This window comes from Phoca vitulina, unplaced genomic scaffold, assembly GCF_004348235.1.
Source record: "Phoca vitulina isolate PV1807 unplaced genomic scaffold, GSC_HSeal_1.0 scaffold44, whole genome shotgun sequence".
In the NCBI taxonomy this organism is placed as follows: Eukaryota; Metazoa; Chordata; class Mammalia; order Carnivora; family Phocidae; genus Phoca; species Phoca vitulina.
The window spans coordinates 4391221-4406487 of NW_022589747.1; the positions used below are offsets into that span (position 1 = coordinate 4391221).

General features: G+C 50.6%; 1 protein-coding gene across 1 annotated transcript in view; it reads right to left on the reverse strand.

Moving 5' to 3' along the window:
* Positions 1-15267, reverse strand: part of DDC (dopa decarboxylase) — an 82259-nt gene that overhangs the window by 57851 nt on the left and 9141 nt on the right. The window contains exons 2-4 of the mRNA XM_032430527.1: positions 13216-13380; positions 4598-4809; positions 1613-1726 (exon numbers count right to left, since the gene is read on the reverse strand). Of these exons, the coding sequence (XP_032286418.1) occupies positions 1613-1726; positions 4598-4798 (315 nt within the window). The 5' untranslated portion in view covers positions 4799-4809; positions 13216-13380. The remainder of the gene's footprint in view (positions 1-1612; positions 1727-4597; positions 4810-13215; positions 13381-15267) is intronic.

A 15267-nucleotide genomic window follows, 5' to 3' on the forward strand; every position in this document is an offset into this window, starting at 1 on the left:
ACCACATGCAGCCCCATCTAGCCACATCCGTGTATATACAGAAGGATCTAGAAAGACACACTGGTGGAGTCTCCTATATAGTCACAAGTGAGAGCAGCAGTGAGACTGGACGCAGTCCGGGAGGTAGGTTCCAGGTGGCCCGAATCCCCTGGGAGCCCCCGGGCAGGTTGCTGACCTCGCCTTTTATGGGCTCGAGATGGTGCTCTGCAATCTTGGACGCTCCTCTGTCATTGCACAGGGGCGAGGACAGGTTGGCTTGGTCCCCACCCAAGGATGCACACCAGCCCATGATGCATGGCTGGTAAGAACGAGCAGAATGTTCTCCCTGCTAGTCTGCCCTGGGGGAGGGTCCTACCCCATCCTAGCCAAGACCAGCTCCAGGCGTGGGAACTGCACTCACTATTAGGAACCCATGTCTTGGCCAGCACAGCCGAGGGGCAGGGAGGCAGCCCTCCCAGGCTCCAGAGAAATCAGAGCGTCCGCAGAAAGAACAGACATCATGGGATAGATGCCGAGTCACCCCAAAGTGACAGGATGGCTCTGGACGAGCCAAGCTAGCTCATGAAAGAAAGTGTCCTTCAGAAAGGGGTGCTCAGCAAAGACAAAGGGAGGAGGTGACCGAGGCCACCCTGTCCGTGCTCATGCTGCTCTCGGCACCTGGCAGAGAGCAGTTCAGAGAGCCACGGCAGGGAGCCTGGGATGACCCCCCCAACCCTTCCCGGGAGGCTGACTCCGTCCCCCAGCAACTCCGGACAGACAGACAGACAGATGGAAGTCTCAGTCTAAAGAGCAAGCGAGGCAGGTTGGGGGGAGCAGGGAGATGCTGGGTCCCGCCGCTCGGCACTAAGCATTCATAAACCAACACCGCCTTCACCTGCCTTGGGTCCTTGGGCAGCACGAGTCAGCACCCATGAGTCCACTCAGCTCCAAGGCACGAGCCAGGTGGCACTTTGGACCCAGGAGGCCCTGGGATCCCCGATGCTGTTGGCAGGCCATCGCTCTACTTCTGAGTGCTCTGCGTGTAGGGAGGAGGGAATCCCTCCAGTAGCACTGGGCCTGGGAGCAGGGAGCCACACAGAGGAGCCAAGCCTGGCCGCTCCTCTGGTATTTTATCCCCAGATGAGGTGGCGCCAGGACGTCTGGCATGGGGGGCAGGAGTTGGCCCCATTTCCAGAGCCGCCTGCCCCGCATCACTCCATGCGGGTGATGGGCGGGGGCCTCGCCAGGCTGCGGACGGATGGAATGAGCCCCGGGCAGCTGCAGAGTATATAGAAATCCTCTGGAATGCTCGGGAGGAATGCAGATGCCCAGGCATGGGCTGCAGAAACTCCAGGGCCTTGGCTGTGATTTTAATTCATACCAAGTACCTCTAAAAAGAAGAAGTGCTGCTATGCAGAACTGGGCTATTTTCCAGAAAGGAGACTTTATCTCGTTCTATCTCCCTGAATTCCAAGTTCCCTTACGAGGCACTCTCTCCAAGGCTGAGTCCTTCCCCCTTCCCTTCCCACAGCTGCCACTGCCACCTGCTCAGGTCCTGCGGGCACAGGAGCCCTGTCCCCACGGCAGCATCTCCCACCATTGCCAGGATCCCCCAGGGTCGCCCCGAGCTCACCCAGGAGAAGCCGATGCAGCCGATGGCCCCACACAGTATGTCTGCAAGCAGGGCTGGGTACGAGTTGGCCGTGGGGAAGTAGGCGAAGAAGTAGGGGTTGTGCCAATGGGTCACCTGTGTGGAGACATTGGGGTGTGAGGGAGCCCAGCCCCACGTGGGGAGGACCCAGGTCCCCTCTGTTTGCCGACACGGCAGGTGAGGTCTTGAAAAAGCAACACTGTATCTTATATCCTGGTTAGGTGCACTTGGCAGAGAAAGAGCAACAACAGAGGCCCCATCTCCCTGGTTAGAAGCCTCGTTTCCCTAAAACTGCTCTAAAAAAGTAAAATCCATATTAGAAAAAAAAAACCAAACCCGATTTCACAGATTCGTCAGCTGGTCTTCCTGCCACCAACTCAATCTCCTATGCAAGTCACCCCTCCAGCAACCCTAGCTCCATCACCCCCCACATCCCTCCTCTCTTCTGTCCCCAGCCTTGCTGTGGGGGGGCCCAGGCTGGGGCAGCAGTGGGGCCACACCGGGGGGTCAGGGGGCAGGGAGCAGATGTGCCAAGACATGCCCGGTTAGGGAGGCAGGGGCCCGGCAAGCCCGCTGGGAATGGGAAAGCAGGACTGGCTGGGAACATCTCAGAGTCTGGGAAGAAGATGGGGGAGGGGAGAAAATGGGGGGAGGAGGGGCTGTTGACCAGCCTGTCAGGAGGGAACAGAATAAATAAAGCATTTAAGACACCCTCCCCAGGGCGCCTGGGTGGCTCAGTCGTTAAGCGTCTGCCTTCGGCTCAGGTCATGATCCCAGGGTCCTGGGATCGAGCCCCGTATCGGGCTCCCTCCTCAGCAGGGAGCCTGCTTCTCCCTCTCCCGCTCCCCCTGCTTGTGTTCCCTCTCTCCCTGTGTCTCTCTCTGTCAAATAAATAAATAAAATCTTAAAAAAAGAAAAAAAAAGACACCCTCCGCCCCTGGGCAGTGGAGGTATTCTTGCCAACACGCCTCATTTTCATGGTCTGGAGAAAAATGCGAATACATCTTTAATAAACTAGTTACAAACTGTCCATTGGGCCCCATGTGGCACAAAAGACCACCTGGTTGTGAAGGTAGCCGACTGGGAGCTCTCTGAGAACTGGGAGCGGTCCTGGGGACTTAAGACCAGTCCTGCTCCCGCCACGGTCACCCCCCACCCCAGGTTGAGGGCGGGGAGCCAGCATGGATGCTCCTGGAGCACTGAGCAGGGGAGGGATGGACACATACTACAGAAACCCAGGGAGGACCAGGGGATTCGGTCTGGGGTGGGGGCAGGGGTGGCCAGGAGCTTGTGGGGACCAAGAAGGAGGGGGCAATGGTCTGGAGAGACCTAGAAGCTCAGCACAGTCCCAGCCTGGGGGGCTCAGGCAAGAGAGGCTGCTGGTGGAGCTGAAAGGGGTATAGGGAATGGCAGGTCCAGTGTCTAGGGCCTACGAGATACTTTTAGGGGCCCAGAAAATATTTTAATTTCTTTGAAGAATCAGAAGGAAGAAGTAAACATTCAGGTCCAGGGAAAAAAAGTAATCTAATGCTAATACATTCATGTCCATGTCCGTGCCTTCGCAAATTATAAATTCCCATAGTTCTAAGGAGGAAGGAGCCCCCGGGAGTGCGAGTGGGCCCCCAAAGGCCCCTCACTGTGTCCCCTCCCTGCTTGCCCTGACACCTGGCGAAGGACAGGAGTGATTCTCCACTGGGGATCCCTGCACCTTTGCTTTCACGCTCAACTGATGCTCACACCACACTCGAGATGGATATTCCTGCGCTCACTCCGCATACCTGCAGACAGGAGCCCCGAGAGCTCATCTACTGTCCCTTGCAGCCCACCCAGGGACCCAGGGACCCAGGGCCGTGCACATCCCAGGGACCCAGGACCGTGCACATCCCAGCGCAGCTCTGCACACTGAATGCCCCCTTCTCACACCGCCAGAAAACTCCAAATTCTATTGTCTCCCACATCCCCCGTTATGGAGGGCATGTTTGTGCTCCCCAAATTCCTATGTTGAAGCCCTAACCCACACTGTAATGACATTAGGGGTGGGGTGTGAGGGATGCCCAGAGGCGGCCATCCACAAGCCAGGCTGAGAATCCTTACCAGGAACCAAATCTGCTGGCACCTTGATCTCACACTCCCAATCTCGGGACTATGAGAAGCAAATAAATGTCTGCGGTCTCAGCCACCCAGGCCCAGAGTGCTTTACCACCCCCTCTGCCTGACATTTAACCACACCTCGCCTGGAAGGGCTTAGTGCCTTAGTGCGGAGCGACTCAGTGTGTTTGCACAACCTCAAAGGCGAGAACAAGAATCCCCCACTTCGCTCCAAGCCCAAATGTCAAGGGAAACCCCTGGGAGGTGGAAAGTGAGCAGCAGGTCTGAAAGAGGCATTCTGGTCTGGAGGAACAGCCCTACCCCGGCTCGGTGGCCCCGTGACTCAGTGGCTTCAGATAAAGAGGTCTGCCTCCATGGACAGAATCTGCACAGAAGCAGGGTCACACACCCCTCATTCTCAAGTAAAATAAATAATTTCTTCCGGGCATGCAATTTGCCTTGCTAAACACAAGAATGTTAGAAATGTGCTTGCTTTATTTTGAGCAAGGAACTTACTTGAAACAAACCACCAGGGGTCTATGTCCCCCAAAGGTCCTATGAGGGCTCACGCATGTACCAGGGGCTCAGGGTGGGGCCTGACCTGGGGATCTATGGAGGAAAGCATACTCATTGCCCTAGGAGTCCACACAATCTGGGGTGCAGTCCTGGCCCCATCACTTACTAGCTGTGTGACCTCAGGCTGAACACCTAACCTCTCTGGGCCTCTGTTGGCTCCGTTGGCTCACCAGCAAGGTGGCCGTGAGGACCTATGCCTAGCATAGGACTCCACCTAGCATAACACGTGTGACCTGCCCAATTCCCAGTAGGTGCCACCTTAATGCTAACCCTTCTGTTTCGCAGCCTTGGGTCCAGACTTACCCCTGGCATGATTATCTTCTCAACATCGTTGAGGATGTCCTCAAATGTGTCTGGCTCCTCGGGGGCAGTGGTGGGGATCAGGGGCCGCAGGTAGCCGGGCTCCACATCGGGGTAGACCTGGCGCCCCTCGATGCCTTCCAAGTAGTCAGCCACAAAATCCACCATCTCCTTCCCTCTCCTTCGGAATTCACTGGAGTTCATGGTGGCAGAACCTTCACAGTGAGAGAAAATAAATCAGTTAGCAAATATGACAACCTCTAAACTGGACTGGGGCAGTTACCAGCGAACTGACTGCTGGGGCCACCTGGGCGGTGACGGAAATACCCAGATCCCAGGTCGGGAGCACCTCCCTCCATGTCTGGATGGATGGAAGCACCACTGGTTTTGAACACATAGGTCCCACGCTCATCCTACCATTGACCAACTACTCTCGTCTTACCACCTGCATCAGTGAATGGGGCTAGAAGCACACACTTCTTGTCCTGGTCCATCCCAACCCTCATGACAAACACCGACCAAGTCCTGCCTTGCCCCTCACTAGCTGCTGGACAGAGACAGGCAAGCATAACTCTCTGAGCCTCTGTGCCCACAGGAGAGCTGAAGGTGACAAAGCCGATTCCTCAGGAAAGTGTGGAGGTGAACTCACATGGTGAGTGTCAAGCACTCAGTCAGTCCAGAGCCCGGTGTGTGTAACCTCCCGCCAGCTTGTGTCTGCTTCCTTTCGATTCCATCCCAGCTGGGACCACACCCCTGCGTGCAACCTGCATCCCAGACCCAGCGCTTTCCTTCCTCATGACATCAGGAAGATGCAGGTGATTCTGGTTACTTGGGGCAGTGAGGGTCCATAAAGTCTCCTTGGACACCACAGCATTCCCCGGGGGAAATGCAGGGTGAGGATCCTGAATCTCTGGTCACAGATAGGTCAACCAATCAGTACACAATATTGTTGTAATTTTTTAAAGATGCTTTATTTGATATTCATAATTAAGTTTGGACTCATGGCCAACTGCACGATAACTCATGCCAGGAAGCTTCTCCAACACACGTGTTTTCTCCCTAAGGCACATCATGCTTTGTGCATGGAGGACCCGTACAGTGTGCTTCAGATTTTATTTTATTTATGGTCAGGAAAGCGCCACGAGTATGGATTTCGGGATCACAAACGAATTTTAGCAGGTAGGTGAATTTGCACGTAGGAGATCTGTGAATAAGAAGAACTGGCTGTATTTTTGAAACAGGGAACTGGGACAATGCAAAGAAAGGTATTCATCTGGAATCCCACCACTCAGAATTCTGATGCATGTCCTTCCAGAATGCTTCCTGTATTTGTAAGGGACCACTGGGTGCTAAGCAAGGGGTGCATTTTTGAATTCTTCCCACAGTTCAAAGCTTCATAATTCGCGACTGACTTTTCCATGGGGATACGTGCTGGGTGGGGGGTGATTCTACACTTTCTGTATGTAACACAGGTGATGAATTTGGTGTCGGAATGCCAGCACATCTTCCATCGATTCCCATTGTCCGTGCTGGGTTTCTGTGGAGTTTTTTCAACCATATTTATGAGGTAAAAGGTATTAAAGAGGAATGGTTCACCAGACACTTGTTAAACACAACAAGAAGATTTTATTCAAGACTATTGCCAACAGGGGAGGGAGACTGACTTTAGCTCCCAATGCAACAGGGGAAGGTGGGGATTCATAGGCAACAGGTAGGGTAGGGAGTAGATGGAACATGACTCAGAGCAACTTGGTTGGGGGTCCAGGGTAGGGAAAGAAGAGCTCGACTGGATATCAAGGGTAGGGCCTTCCCTGATGAGCTGGCTGGCAGGATTCTTCGCCAAACCCGGGCTCAGCGTGCCAAATTGAGTGTGAATGAAGATGGCTCACAGAAGCAGGACTGAAGTTTGCCCGAGGAGGGCGTCTTGGCAGAGGTGAGCCAGTCTGAGGATGCCTTTCCAGGCCTCGGTGCTCTCTCCAGTCTCCAGGATGCTTTCCTCAGAGCGCTCCCTGGTACATGAGTTAGATGTTTCCAGGTTGCTTCAAGATCGATTGGTAGAGCAAACCCTCAACTCCGTGTTATTGTCTGGGGATACATTTTGCATCTAGTGAATGCATGAGTCACAGCAACTGGGACATAAAGTACTCTAAGTTGCAGCAACAGTGAATGCTAAAAACCTGTGATCGCTGGAGTCCGCATTTGTGCTTATAAGCTCAGGGCCAAGGAGTGCTCTGCTTCTCATCCAGGATATCACAGCCAGACTTTCCAAAGGCTCTTAGCGCAAAGCCCCAAAGCTTTATCGGCATAACTTCTGGTTTATAATTCCCTGGGCCTGCAGGCTTTGAAACTGATTTTTCATTCAGAGTGACTGATTATTTCGAATTTTGCACAGATAGTAAACCTTGCTTATTAAAACCCCCAAATCAAAGTATTTCAAGTTGACATGATTCAAATGCAACTAAAACTGTATGGATTTGCAGGTCTTTTTTTGCTAGCTTGCTTTTCACTAAGCAATTTTATGTGCATGTCCCACGTTAATAAATACTTTTCCAGCATGTTCTTTCTCACAGTTGTTCGTATTTCACAGCTTACACGTGCTGTATTCACAGTACGCTTCAATCGTTGAACATTCCAAAGTGCTCTCCCAGAGGGAGTGTGTAACAATGCTCCGTTTGCCATGCTGTCACCAACACTGGGTTTGAGCAATCTCATTTTAAGCTTTACCGGCCTCACAGGTATTGATGATCCTGTTTTACTTGGTTTAATGAGGTTCGATGGGTTTCTCTTGCTTCTTTGCCATGTGGATTTCTTTTATGAAGTGCTTGTCCACTGCTTATTTAATTGTGAAAACTCCATTGTAACAGGTTCGCCCTTATGTCTGTGATATATTTTGCAGACATTTTCTTCATTTTTTACTTGACCTAATTTTGCTGATAATTTTCTTCTGACCTATAAGAATTTCAATTTTTATGTAATCGAGTCTCATGATCTTTTCCTTTATGATTTGTACCAGGGGAATGACTATTAAAAATGCCCTGTGGATGGGATGCTGGGCTGGCAGTCAGTTGAGCGTCCGCTTCTTGGTTTCGGCTCAGGTCATGATCTTGGGGTTCTGAGATCGAGCCCCACGTGGGGCTCCATGTTCAGCACAGAGTCTGCTGTGTTTCTGTCTCCCTTTCCCTCTGCCCCTCCCCCCTGCATTCTCTTTCTAAAATAAATAAATAAATCTTCAAAAAAATGCCCTGTGGAGTAAATATTCGGGCGATCTCTATGTGCCCTGCTGTGGATTAGCACAGGGAACTCGCAGAAGATCCAGCATGAGGAGCTGGGCACAATTAAGAAACACGCTTTGGTTCCCAGAGAATCAGCTGCTCCTTTCAGCAGGAACAACACAGCACGGATAGCCAACACCGACGCCTCAGGAAAAATGGCCAGACACGCACACCAACTCACCCTCCGAAGAAATATTCCCAAATCGTAAGATGAGACTGGCTCATTATATTCTAGCTGTTCTGCCATTAATTTGCCTATTATTTCCCACAAAGGCCTTTCCAGAAGGCTCTTAAGGCCGAAGCCTCAGAGAATCTCATGCTTCATTTTGTAGCTGTTTGATATCTCATGCCCCTAAGCTGGGCAAATATTGGCTGGAAGATGTAGACAGTGATAAAGTGGGTGACTGATGCCTCCCCAGGCCCTCCGAAGAGCTTCTGTGGACATAATCTGATCACCGGGCGGCCCAGTCCCAGTGATCTATGTGCAATCGTTGTCATGTTGCGTGGGTGCAGGGACCCCAGCTCGTCCCTGGACTTCTGCACCCCGTGCACCCCCCGGCTTCCCAGTCAGTGCAGGGCAGGGCACAGCTCTGGCCCCACAAGCTCAGGCAGGTCTGAATTCCCCTGCACCCCCTCGTCCCTCCTGCCTGGCCTAGGGCTTATTTGGTTATGTGATTTATCATTCCACTGATATTCTCTGCCAACTGGGGCTTCCCCGAGCTGAGTCCTCAACTGTTGATTTTTGCTTTCTCAGGACCAAGCACTGACCCGGGGCCACACTGAGCACCTCGAATGCTTGCTGACTGAGAGGGATGAATGACTGAATATATGAATGGACAAACGGAACATCTGGTCCTGTAAACATTTCATTTCTGAAATATGCCCTGTTATACCCTACTCTTTACCTTTAAGACAGCCATAACCACGAGCCCATCACATATCTGCCACAGGAAAAGCCACAAGAGACAATGGTCCCAGGATGCCTGGGTGGCTCAGTCGGTGAAGCATCTGCCTTCAGCTCAGGTCATGATCTCAAGGTCCTGGGATCGAGCCCCACATTGGGCTCCCTGCTCAGCAGGGAGCCTGCTTCTCCCTCTCCCTCTGCCCCTCCTACCCTGCTCATGCTCGCTCTCTGTCTCTCTGTCTCTCAAATAAAGAAAAATATTTTTTAAAAAAGAGATAATGGTCCCTATGGAACCCTGACCCACCCTCGCCGGGGCCCCTCATGTCCAGTTCATGCTGAGCCTCTGGCCCTCCAGCCTCGCTAACAACGCAGTTTGCCCAGCCTAGCCCTCAGTGTTCACCTTGGACTTGAGCTTCCCTGTCCTCTGGCTCCAGCAGTACCCCCAGAGTCTGGACCAACCTTGGCCACAGTGGTTTGGCCAGAACCCAAGCCAGGCCTCACACGGTGTCTCACAGGTCATGGGCGTCATGTAGCTGAGCGCCCATGGGACCTCAGTAATGACAGAGCTGAACTGGCTGGACGAACCAAGTCCACAGTTTGGGCGTCAGGGGGCGGGGGTGGGGAGTCAGTCCCTCTGGGAGGGTGAGGGACCCACTGCAAGGCGGTGCTCTGTCCCTGTCTATGGTTCTGCCTGCCAGGGCTCAGCAGCCATGGTCTTGTTCAAACTCTGGGACACTGGACACTGCAGCCTTTCCTGGCCTTCCTCTTCTAACTTGATAAAAAGAAAAGTGCTTACATTTTTTAATACACTATTCCAGGTAAAATGAACCATAATTAGGATTCAAAACACGCTTCTCCCCCCCGGGGACTGAGGCCTTGTCTCTTTCCCTCCAGCACATCAGTCTCAATCTAGGCACAAAAGTAATTGGACCAATTTTCCCCTGAATCACCTGGTTTCTTGATGAGCATTTTCTCTGTGGGTGCAGAAGCATAAATAACCCCAGCCCAAGAAGTGCTTCTAACCCAGACCATGAGGAAGCTTCTGGCAATGAGAGCCTTCTAACAATAAGGGTGGCCAGGTCTCAGCTTGCCTTGAAAGAAATCCCCTATGCTCTTCCATAATGCGTAAGACTCTAGTTAACAAGTCATTCAGGAGCTGTGCGTCATTTAAATTAGCATTTTGTTCAGTGACTGTATAGTGTGTGAAGAATCTCAACAAGCCCCCAAAAGGCCACAGCCAGGGGCATGGCCATCTCCGGAGTCAGGCACATCCTCGCCCTTTCTGACCCTCTCCCAGCCCCGCACAAAGGCTCCTGGTGAAAAAGCTTACCTCTAAGGACTCTTGGGAGATTACATGGGATAATGAGTTAAGTGCCCCTCAGAGTTGGCATTCAGGTAAAACTTTTTATTAAAACTTGGGGAGGGAGCACCTGGGTGGCTCAGTCATTAAGCATCTGTCGTCAGCTCAGGTCATGATCTCTAGGGTCCTGGGATGCAGCCCCCCATCGGGCTCCCTGCTCAGCGGGAAGCCTGTTTCTCCCTCTCCCCTGCTTCTGTTCCCCTCTCACCGTGTCTCTCTCTGTCAAATAAATAAATAAAATCTTCTAAAAAATTTTTAAAAAACTAGGGGAAATGGTGGTGGGATGGGGGCAGCGGGGGGAGGGCAGAGGAGATATATGAGAACTCCCTCCTCAATTTTCTTGCAACCCTGATATTGTTCTAAAAAACAGTCTATTTTTTTTTTAATAAAAATAAATGTATTAACTGAGCAAAAGTACCTCATTTTGTGGGGTAGGAGAACCAGCAGCAACAGTTCCTCCCTCTCCTTTGGTGAAACATGATTTCACCTTTTTCTCCATATATGGTTCTCAAGCTCATCTGTTTACAAAATGGAAATCCCACTATACTGCAAACGCAGCTTCTTTTCTTTTTTAAAAAATTCAATTAATTAACATGTAGTGTATTGTTAGCCTCAGAGGTAGAGTTCAGTGATTCATCAGTTGCGTATAACACCCAGCGCTCATTCCATCAAGTGCCCTCCTTAATGCCCACAAGAGGAAATTTGGAAGGAACCCAAATACGTAGAGGTTAAAGAGCATCCTACTAAAGAATGAATGGGTCAACCAGGAAATTAAAGAAGAATTAAAAAAAAAAATTTCATGGAAACAAATGAAAACGAAAACACAACAGCTCAGATCCTTTGGGATGCAGCAAAGGCGGTCCTAAGAGGGAGGTATATAGCAATACAGGCCTTTCTTAAGAAACAAGAAAGGTCTTCAATATACAACCTAACCCTATACCTAAAGGAGCAGAGAAAGAACAGCAAATAAAGCCCAAATCCAGCAGGAGAAGAGAAATAATAAAGATCAGAGCAGAAATCAATGAAATAGAAACCAAAAGAACAGTAGGACATATCAATGAAACTAGGAGCTGGTTCTTTGAAAAAATTAGTAAGATAGATATACCCTGGGCCAGACTTATCAAAAAAAAAAAAAAAAAAAAAAGAGAGAGAGAGAGAGAGAGAGAAAGGACCCAAATAAAAGCACAAATGAAAGAGGAGAGATCACAACCAACACCAAAGAAATACAAACAATTACAATTATAAGAATATATTATGAGCAACTATATGCCAATGAATTAGGCAATCTGGAAGAAATGGATGCATTCCTAGAAACATATAAACTACCACAACTAAAACAGGAAGAAATAGAAAACCCGAACAGACCCATAACCAGCAAAGAAATTGAAGCACTAATCAAAAATCTCACAGCTTCTTTTCAACCCCTGGCACTCTGGGTTGTGCTCACGGATGCGTCAGATTGCACAATGAGAGGTGGGCACGGGACTGGGGCAGGGCTTAGGGCTCAGACCTACTTTCCTACAACTGCTCCTCTTGGAGCCCGTGATTTGGAGCCTTTGCTCTACACGCTTAGCCCCACACTCCTCCAGAAAGATGTCTTAACAAGTCAGTCTTGCATTAAGACCTTATGTAGTAAGGCCCTCTGCACACAAGGTCTAAAAGCTACCAAGAAACTCCATAGACTCACTCATGTGGGAGGAGAAGCAGCCATGGTAGAAGGTGTTCCCGGGAGGTGCGGTGCACGCAGGAGAGAGTGTGGACTCTGAATTCAGAGTCCTGGGTTTGCACCTTATCTTCACTGCTTATTAACTTGGTGACATCTGGTAACGGAGGAAGGCCAGTTAACCCCTTGGAGCCCCCATGCCCCATTCCCACCCAGATCGGAGGGATGTGGGGAGCAGATTGTGCTCCCTGAGGTGGGACCCAGGTCATTATGCAAAGTGGAGACCTGGTCAGGCTTGCCCAGGCAGAGCTGACACCGGGAAGAGCCTGGGCCAGTGTCACAACGAAAGCGGACACCTCTGTCCTCCAATCTCCCACCAGCGCCTCCCACTGGCAAAACTTACAGGATCCAGGTGCCTGGGAGCCGGGGTCGGGAGGGAAGGGGCAGGACTAGAGACCCAAGCCCAAGATGGGCTTCCCAACTCATTTAAAGCTTTGTTATGCCTGAGCGATCGCCACCCTAATTTTACAGGTGGGAGATCTGAAATGTTAGGGCCTGGAGATGTCACGACCCTTCCCAGATGTGAAGCAAGTGATGGCAAAGCTTTCCTAGCACTCTGTCCTTCATGCCAAAGCGCCCTTCCCTCTAACTCCGATAATTGAGGCAGGTACCTCATATGACACATGGACCACTGTCTTCCACTCAGTTACCAGTTACTTTCATGTACATTGGGGTGTCCTTGTTGAAATAGGGACTCTTATCGGTCAGCATTTTTATTAGCTCACAGGTGAAGCTCGTGGCTTGTATTCTTATTAATCTTCGTAATAACCTTGTTAGGACCATTACCATCCCCTCGAACAAACGGAAAGGCCCTTGGCACCGAGAGGCTAGGGACACAGCTGGACCCAGCACCCTGAGCCTGGCCCCTCCTGAATGTACTGGACTCAAGCATAGGTTTCGCACATCCCCAACAACCCTGGCCAGGGTGTGGGCTGACAAACCCTGAGAAAGACAGGACTAAATTCAGGAAACCGGTCTCTCCCTGAGCCTCCAGTGGTGAGTTCCCAAACGCCCCCGAGGGATCTCTATGGGGTGTTCGTGCTTGCCAGGCTGAGTGGCGGGGGACATGTTCGTATCATTCCGGTTCCTCTGGAAAGGAAATGACAGCGTGCGAAAGAACGGAAAACTTTACACCTCTTAATTCCATTTGGGAACTGACATCTTTGAGGGACAAATTCAATAGGAAAACACAGCGACGTGCCTCATGACGGCAGCAGCAGACGAGGGACGAGCACACCGAGACGTCTGCCCAGCAGGTGTTAATAAGGTACCCGTGTGCACTCTATGAACATAATGTTGCTTACTATACTTGGGCAAATGGGAAACATAAGTGAAAAAAGAGGTACCAAATAACACACATACCTTGGTGACCACTGGCCAAATTGTCCAAGATCAGGCGTAAATCAGAATAATATCAACAAGTTGGTTGCCGCGGTATTTTTCTTCTGAAATTGCTTAAAGTGTCAATTTCCCGGGCAGTTTCACGTCTCAGGATACGTTTGCAGGGATGCAGGTAGAAGCAGCAATCTGTTCCCATGAGAGTAAAAGAGAAATCATGACACAGATTTCTCTATGGGTCCTGCCCATGAGCATCATCATCCAGGAAAACACTGAGGCTCGGTCTTTGTCCTGGGCGGGGATTTCCTCCTGTTTGCCCTGCACTACCCTGGGGTTCTGTCACCGCCAGATGACCCAGCTGGGTCAGGATTGTGTTCTAACGTGATGATTTCCTAACATCAGTAGCAAAACAAATGTCAGACGCAGACAGCCTTAGAGGCCGGGGGGCCTTCTACCTGCAACATCTCGCTGCCTGGTCTACAGGGGAGGAAGCAGACAGCCTCTCGGAGCAGAGCCGGGACTCAAGTCCTTCTGTCTACTCTGATCCCAGAGGCACGTTCTTCCTCCTCCTCCAGGCTGCTAAGAGGAAGAGCATAGTCCTGTGCAACGGCAGGCTTGGATCCGGTTCTGTTCAGTGTAGCAGGGAACCTCTCTAATGCCAGCCAAGCTGGTCAGACAGGAGGAGGCTTCCTGGGTGTCCAGCACAGACCGGGTAGAACCCCCCTGCCCATCAGCTCATGCCTTTGCAGGTTAATGATTATGCACCCTCTTTTAGAATTCTTGGTATAATGGCCATCTTCCAGGCCGGAGGTGGGGACGTGGAGAGGTCAGGTGGCTTGGCCACAGGCACGTCCAGCAAAGAGCTGGAACCAGCCCATTGTGTTCCCCTTGGTCGTGACCCCCAGTGAAGCAAGAGAGGCCTTGTGAGCTGCCTGGACCCGTATGGCCCCTTGGGGGCGTTTGGGAACTCACCACTGGAGGCTCAGGGAGAGACCGGTTTCCTGAATTTAGTCCTGTCTTTCTCAGGGTTTGTCAGCCCACACCCTGGCCAGGGTTGTTGGGGATGTGCGAAACCTATGCTTGAGTCCAGTACATTCAGGAGGGGCCAGGCCCAGGGTGCAGGGTCCAGCTGTGTCCCTAGCCTCTCGGTGCCAAGGGCCTTTCCGTTTGTTCGAGGGGATGGTAATGGTCCTAACAAGGTTATTACGAAGATTAATAAGAATACAAGCCACGAGCTTCACCTGTGAGCTAATAAAAATGCTGACCGATGAGAGTCCCTATTTCAACAAGGACACCCCAATGTACATGAAAGTAACTGGTAACTGAGTGGAAGACAGTGGCTTTTATCATTTGCTCACATTTTAAATTTAAACTTATTTTAAATTGAAATTTAAAATTTTTAAAATTTTTATCACTTTCATTCATGGTAATTGCTATTCTGACAAGTTTATACAAGAACCATCCAGTAATTCCAATTTTTAATGTCCCCCCATCTGTTTTCCTTTTATTTCATGTTCTTCCAGAAGACACTTTCCTTGCTTGGAAAGCACCTCTCCTCCCCTTTAAAACTCTCACCCCCTTTCTCTTGCTCTCTTGTAGTCATATTAATAGGTCACAAAAGGCCACCATCATCTCTGCCTTTTCCATAGACTCAAGACTATTAAATTATGTTCTAGTTGGTTGCTTTTCTCATAATAGCAGTCACGTCCTCTGGTTAACTCACGTATTGATTTATCATCTATTTCAAATACATGACACCTGCCATCGTGAGTCTGTTTAGTTGGCTTTGGCACACTCTTTGGGGAGTCTCCGTTTTTTTCATAAATCAAGCCAGTGGTAAATATTGACTGTGGACTCTCTCTTACTCCTTGGAGGTGGTTGCTGGCCTGTTCCCAGTGTTGCTAAGAAATCTGTGTTTGAGGCTTCCCCAAGTCAAAGCTCAAGAACACGTTGACCCAGGACTGCCCTATCCTATTGTTCGAAAAACCAGATGCCCAACTTCCAGGCTTGTTGTATGCCGTATCTCAGGAATCCTGCCCGTGAGTATTACTATCGCCGTTTGACCAAGGTTCAGAG